Source organism: Phalaenopsis equestris, unplaced genomic scaffold, assembly GCF_001263595.1.
Source record: "Phalaenopsis equestris unplaced genomic scaffold, ASM126359v1 Scaffold000094, whole genome shotgun sequence".
NCBI lineage: Eukaryota > Viridiplantae > Streptophyta > Magnoliopsida > Asparagales > Orchidaceae > Phalaenopsis > Phalaenopsis equestris.
The window spans coordinates 4,760,215-4,767,937 of NW_018164536.1; the positions used below are offsets into that span (position 1 = coordinate 4,760,215).

At 33.5% G+C, this 7,723-nt stretch overlaps 1 protein-coding gene across 2 annotated transcripts in view; it reads right to left on the bottom strand.

Annotated features, from left to right (window-relative positions):
• The window catches only part of LOC110020243 (molybdate-anion transporter), a 17,970-nt gene extending 13,181 nt beyond the window's left edge, over positions 1–4,789 (bottom strand). Inside the window, exons 1-2 of one of the 2 annotated variants that reach the window (XM_020718271.1) lie at positions 4,242–4,789; positions 3,994–4,163 (exon numbers count right to left, since the gene is read on the bottom strand). In XM_020718271.1, the coding sequence (XP_020573930.1) occupies positions 3,994–4,163; positions 4,242–4,460 (389 nt within the window). In that variant the 5' untranslated portion in view covers positions 4,461–4,789. The remainder of the gene's footprint in view (positions 1–3,993; positions 4,164–4,241) is intronic. The other variant, XM_020718272.1, reaches the window with a different exon arrangement.
• Positions 4,790–7,723: the final 2,934 nt, after the last annotated feature.

The window sequence follows — 7,723 nt, forward strand, 5'->3', positions numbered from 1 at the left end:
TCCCTACACTCATAAGAGCCTGGTGAGGATTCCCCAGAGCACATGCAAGGTGATGCTTTAGCCAAGCATTAAAACTACCAAAAAAAAATTTTAAGTAATTTTGATAGCCTCGGCAAACGGCAACAAGTCGAACCCCTACCAAGCAAAGAAATGAGTGAACAGGTGATCCAAAAGACACCTAATTGATTAATATAACCCCATCAAGACAAGAATGGAATGCACAAAAGTCACCTAAGAAGTCACCAATGTTGAGTTAGTAACTAGTCAATCTCATTACTATAAACCTAGAGTTATTGAAAAGAAGAGAATGGAGAATATTTGTTGCTGTTCTTCTTCAAGAAGTGCAAGGTCTAGTAGTGGGATACTAGAGATTCATTTGTTACAGCGCTGTTTTGACAATACTTGACCCTTCTCACTTGCAAGCACTCGTCTCTTCCTCAATGATTGCCCGCATCCCTTGTATTTATAGAAGGAAGACAGTCTTCTCTTGAGTTTCCTAGCCATAACGGGGGTAAATCCGACCACTAGATGGAGACCTTGGGAAAGATTGGAGGATTGTTTCACCAGGCCAATAATAATAAAGCACATAGAAATTTAATTTTTTATGCTTAGGTTGATTGTATTCATAATTAAAATAATCAATACTGTAATCCAGATGATGGGTAAAAATCCAACTTATCAGTTTTGATTTCATCGAGTTCAAGAGGGATTCCATAAAGTTCAACCAAGTTTTTCTTGGACCCATACTTAAAAATTTGATCTGATGGACTAACATGATTTCATTTAGTTTGTCATGGTCTGCTCCAGCTGACAAATTTGGCCATGTTGATGTGCATTGAAAAACTTTGAACAGGGTTGACATCGTAGGGCTTTGAACTGATGCGTAAGACAATGACCCTTATTGCATGTAAAGGATTACCTTGACTCTGCTGCAGCCTCCATAGCAGTTATGTAGACCCCTTTTCAAGATACAAAACTAGTTGGATCCTTCACTGTTACGATCACATTTACTTGGGATTTTTTCATATTTTTAAGCAATAAAAATGAAATTCAAACTCTTCTAAAGCTATAAAGACGAACTTCCAACTTTTATATAGATAAGAAGCAACCTTTGATCCATTCAAATAGCCCAAAAGATGAAGTTAAATGCTTCAGAGAGACATAAAGTTCAATTTCGACCTCAAATTGATTTTCTGGATTCGTCAAGATCACTCATTCATATCTTCATATCTGAAGGGACACTGAAGATCAACTAGTCCATTATAATCGAATATGTTTTCACTATACTATATCTTAATGAGGACCTTCTAGAATCTCTTGAGAAAGAGATTAGTCCCACCAACAACTAGGTGAAAATCTTCTAGTCTCTCATTAGGTCATAGATGCCTTTTTAACCTTATTAAAGAATAACATCGTGTCATCGCCTACAGTTGGTTCATGTGATTTTTTTCATCTTGTAAATAATGTTCTAGTCTCTCGTTAGGTCACAGATGCCTTTTTAACCTTTTTAAAGAATAACATCATGTAACCATCTACAGTTAGTTCATGTGATTTTTTCTCTAAAATATATTTAAACCTTCAAGTACTGAAAAATGTAATTGGTCTAGTTGTTGAAAAATTTTGGCGAATGCTAAGCAGTATAAATCACTTGCTTAGAATACTGCGATACAAACATTATTTAGCATTGATCACATATGATTTCCTTATAAACTTGATACGTGGAAGGTCGTCGCAAATGTTTCATACTGCTAGCTTGAAGAAATGATTCATATCTTGAAAGTTAGTCGTGGATTAGAGCTAGCTTGAAGAAAAGTAAGGCCGATGTTAAAAGATTATCATTCTAGTAGTGAGAAATAATATGGATGATTAACAGGATACAAGCAATTTCTATGGCTAATCCATGTAGTTGTGGATCAGAGCTAGCTTAAAGAAAAACAAGGATGATGTCAAAAGATTATCATTCTAGTAATGAGAACATAAGGATCAACACAAATGTGGCTTCCAATGTATGCCGTGGAAAGTGGTGACCATTGAAGAAGATGAGTATGTGAAGGAAGAGAAAACCATTCATGGAGAAGAAATAAATGATTAAATCCAAGAAAAAAAAAACATCATTGAGACCATCATAAGAAACTAGTCTAATGTTCATGTTATAGCTCATATGAGGAGGTTAAAGAAAGGATAGTCATACAATTTCTAAGGGAAAGAAAATTGGAAATTGCAAGGTGGTAGTGGAGAATTCTCCAACAAGGGAAACAAAGAGAGAGAGCATGATGAGCAAATGATAATTCTAAGCGTGGGAAGTATACAAAAGTTTCCTTTATCAATTTTATGTAGGTATACTTATTCATGCTTAGAAGAAAATTTTCATTATTTTCAAAAGAGTCATGTTGAAATCGTGATCTCCTCCTAAACATATATGAATTAGGAACTTGAACTCCAAAGTTATCTAGAAATTGGGCACACAATCTAGTCCATTGCAACTAGGGTTGTAAATGAACCAATATACTCAATGAACAACTTAAACTTGACCCGATTAAAGCTCGATCATATTCATTCAAATTAATAAATAAACAAGCTTGAACAACGTTTAAAAACTCAATGCTTAAACGAACCGAACATGAATATAGTCGAACTTGTTTGTTTATGTCACGAACAAACTCGTTTGTCGTTCAACAAGTAAATTATTAAATACTCGATATTAAATTTGATAATAAATCATATTATATATATGATATATAATTTAAATAAAATTTTATTGGTTAGAATTTATTTAATTATAGATTTAATAGTAATATATTATTATATCAAAAGAGTGTCATAAAAGATTTTTCTTGTAGAGTTCTCACAACCTTGAATGCAATGAGTTCATTTTTTATAACCATCTTACTGCAATTATCAACAACATTAATGTGGATTGCCTTATTATTATTATTTATTATTATTTTTTTATTAATAAGATTAAGCAAATGATCATCCCTATAACTTTTAGGATCAAGTTAGTTCCTCCACTTACAAAATTTGAACTAGTGTGTTCCTATCAAGAAGAATTATGTAGCTGATTACTAAAGCTCAAATATTTTAGAGTTCATAATCTATAAATTAATAGTTGTAACTAGAATTGCAAAATTATTTATTAAACATTTTTATATAAAATCTAGATTCTCATTTTAAATATTAGCTCGTTTATTAACTCGCATAAATACTAGTTCGCTTCTCATAAACAGACCAAGTACAAATCTTCAAATATTGAAAAAGTTAAACAAATCAAGCTTGAACAATGTATAAAAGCTTGACACAAGCTCAAGCCCAACATGAACAACTTATAATTATACCAAGCCAAGTCCGAATAATGATATACTCGACTCAGCTTAAATATTTGGAATTCAGGCTTGGTATTATGAGGACAAGCAAAGCGAATCTAACAATGGTATTAGATGGAGGTAATAGAGACTAAAGAATATGAGAATGGAAATGACTCAAAACAAACTCATTTTTAGGCCAAATATTTGGAATTTAGAAAATATATAAATCATGCTATCGTTGGACGAAATCTTCATGTCTTCACAACTAGGAAAACCATCAACCCCCTTTTGTGAAGCTTGAGCCCTTTTAGCTGTTTTTTGCATAAGAAGTCATCACACTTGGCATAAAGTATTTGACATATCAGTGTGGGAGGTAGTTATGAAATGTAAAGTACAGAGATTTTCTAGTAACCACTAACCGCTTCACCAAAAACATTGGAGTAAGCATCAAACACTACTTTATAATGAATCATTCATCAAACACCAAACCCTTGTTTGGAAGCTGAGAAATCGATTAAAAATACACTGAAAAACCATAAGGAAACTCGTGCCATTGATTGTAAATAAAATATTAAGCCACGCATTTCCTCCATTTTATTGCTTCTCTCTGTTTTTCTTTTTTTTCCTTCATCAAAATAAACATCCAAGTATCGTTAAAAAAAAAGGAAAAAAAAAACCGAGAACTCACATGATATCAGAAAGAAAGCCTACAAAAGTGCCAAAAACGAGCGAAACAGCCACTCCGGCAGATGTTATCAAAACCATCTGCTCTCCACTCATCCCATGGTACGCAAACTCATACTCCCCATACATCGATTCAAGACCCTCCATCACTGCATAAGTTAACTTACCCATGAACTTCAGCAAAAGAAGAATATAATTAGCATCGCAAAAACTATGCATTATATGAATAAATTTATGAATGCGAAACCCTACCCGACGCGAAAGAGTAGAGGAGCAGGAAACTCCTCTGGAAACGTAGGAATGGCGTGGTGGGGCCGACATCGAAAAGACCGGAAGCTGTTGTCGTCGTCCTCGCGGCTCCGCCCCCTCGCAAGAGGGAAAGAGAAACACGGAGAAGAAGCAGCAGGCGAAAATGAAGCCATAAATAAGGGGGCTCAGCACCCATTCTTCCCTCTCGACCACAACGCTCATCGAACCCCCACCTCCGATCCACAAAATCCTCGATTAGAGACGATTTATACGAGATCCAATGTTCTCCCCAGCATCTGAACTCGAACTAGTGCTTCATGTTTGTGCCTACCATCAACCGTTCCCGGGAATCAAGAGCCTGTCTGGTAACGGATTTACAGCAGAATTTTAACCTAAATCTCGCCGGAGGGGATTTACTAAATCCCGTTGATATGTTTTTTTTTTTTTTTAGAATGAGATGATATAAGAATGGTCTTGTTCGGCAGCGCAGCTGTGAAGTCTCGCCTATTCATTTCTGTATATGTTTTTTTTTTTTTTCGTATGGACGAGACTTTTTATAATAATGATGGAGAATGATGAACTTGTTAATAGGTAGAGATATTATTGGTGATTTTGGTTTTGACAAGTTGTTAAGATGAAATGCAGTTTGTAGGGTATCAATCTAAAATTTATAGGAAAGATTTGTTTGACGTTTTACATGAAAATTTCTACAAGAATGACAATGATTGCATTCAGTAGTAAGCATTTATCACCTTTGAGGCTCGAGTAAACTGTTATTTTCTCTATGGAATAGTTGAAGTAGGAGAACTGGTTATTTTATCCATGTTTTTTATAGACTATGGTTAGAGTATATATTTTTCATTGATTGATGGGCAAGAGTTATGGCAATTATACCTTATTATGAGCAGTGAATTGTGCACCAGTTTGTTTTTTTTTAGATATTTTAATTGGAGATTAACCCACCCATACCATAATTGCTGTTTTAAGCCTCTTCTTCATCTACAATTCTCTGAATATTGTTATTTTATCATAAGAATCACATCATATATTTTTCATTAATTGATGGGTAAGAGTTATAGCAATTATGTTCTGATATGCAAGAATACTAGCTGAATTTTTTTTAGAACACAAGACCACTAGTGATTGTTGTTGTTATTGTTTTTTTTTTGAAATGCAAGAGCATTTGGAGTTATGGATTTCTCCATCTTCATATGTATATAGTCATAAAAATTTGATTGGAGCTATCTTTATTTTTATTCTTTGATTCTTTGCTGGTGAATTACGATGATATTGAGAAATAAAGGCTGGATTCTTGTATGAATTATCTTTTCTCTTTGCCTAACATATATCATTTTATGAATTGGACAATTCCATTTAAGCCATGGAGTTAAGTCCTTGAAGATTTGGTCAGAATAATATGATGTGGGATGTTTGCATCGTTTGAGAATCTACAGTTTTCAAGGATGTGATTCTCTGTTCGGTTATTGATCTGGAAAGGTCTAAACATTTAATTATTAAGCAGTTTTCAAGATAGCGTTGGATGACCTGTTAAACATATTTAAGATGGTAGGCTTGCTTGCTTTAATTATGCATTATTGAATGTTGAGTTTTTGTTTTCTATGAGGAATTGTGGTGCCTTAATCATGCACCTACAATGGTATTTTAATACTTTCAGCAATTTGTGAGGAGATCTATATACATACCAGTCAATTGCCATATATTGACAGCTTTAATACCCAAAGTTTGAAGAGTCATGATGAACCTGTCTTGCTTATTTCATTCCTTATCTTTTTGTTTAACAGGTATGATAAGAGATAAGGCACTGCTCAGAATAAGGTATAATTGCTATATATACCATTATAGCAACTGTAGATGGCATATATAGAATGGTATGTATATATGCAATAAATGTTTAGACAGGTTCAGGCACATTGAACCTCAAGCAAATCAGAACATAATTGCTGATTATGGTTTAAAACAATATATTAGAAACCGGTCTTCCACTGTGTTGATTTCGACATCAAAAATAGGTAAGAAAGAAAGCATATATGCTATTGCGAAATTGGTACAGTCGGTGGAGTGGGATTCTTATGTTCTATTTTATCTTTTTGTTTTTTTAGAAATCAAATAGCGTTTTGAAAAAAAAGAAGGTACAAGCATTGTGCTAAATAACAGATTTTGGCTTGAATATATGAAATCATTTGTGGCTCGAGATAGGACTTATTTTAAATAGCAGATTTTGGCTCGAAATACGTCATGAAATCATTTGTGGTAATTCATTCAAATTAGAAATACACACTTAAAGTTTCCATGAGACAACATAAACATTGTATGTAATGTTGTGCTTTTGATTTTGGATAATTCATTCCCTTTGCCTACATTATTTGAATGACAAATTGTCATTATTGGATACAAATATGAAATATCAAAGTTGCCTATAAGTTCGAGATGTACCTATGTGGGGTAAGAGCGATGATGCAAAAATCACTCTCAGCTCTTCTTTATAGCTGAAATCTTTTAATCAGTAATCAATTAAAGATGTCATTTTCATCCTTTGAGTCGCTGATAATTCTAACCCTTTCTTAAAAGATCTGTGAACTCACACCAAATACTACACACCAGATACTACACACTGATACACTACGCCTTTAGTTTAAAAGTTCATATACTACTTACACGTTCACTCATCAATTAAGTGACAGTGTTTAAAATTGTCCAATTTTAGGATGATTTGCTGGTGACTTTTGATTGATATTAATATATAGACTTCGATACTTCAGTTGCCTTTGAGATTGTGATAAATAAAAGTCTAGTCTGAGCCCATCTCTAATTTAAATTATTATATCCCATTTTGATTTTTCATACGCTTATCACTTAATTTTTATAAAAATATGCATGCTCAACTCTTTCATATGTAAATTATAAATGTTTATCTAACCCCCTTTTAGATATCGTAAATGTTTATAGCGAGCAGCTAGAAGATAATGGATCAATTTTCAAAGCTAATTTACATATGCGAATAGAATGCCTCTCTATTCAATGGTTCAGATAATGGAATGAATGGGACAATTCATTGGAGTGCTGTTGAAGATGATGAGCTTATGTTCTCATAAGATTCATAGAATTAAAATGAGACAACTCTTACATTTATATATACATTTGGCTATTTTGTTTTGTTGTTCTCTAAAATTTTGCAGCTCCCACGAGCTCTCTGAAAGCGGTGCATAGTGTGCTCGGGGAATGAACTTGCTGTGCTAACCTGTGTTCAAGAAAATGAAAGATGGTGGCGAGTTAATGCTACTAACTAGTAGCACCACACAGAGGATCAAAGCCATGGCTGAGGTGAAGTAATATTAGCATTTACATACATAATAGAGTATGGTTAGAGTATATATTTTTCATTAATTGATGGGCAAGAGTTATAGCAATTATACCTTATTATGAGCAGTGAATTCTGCACCAGTTTTTTTTTTTTTTTTTATTTT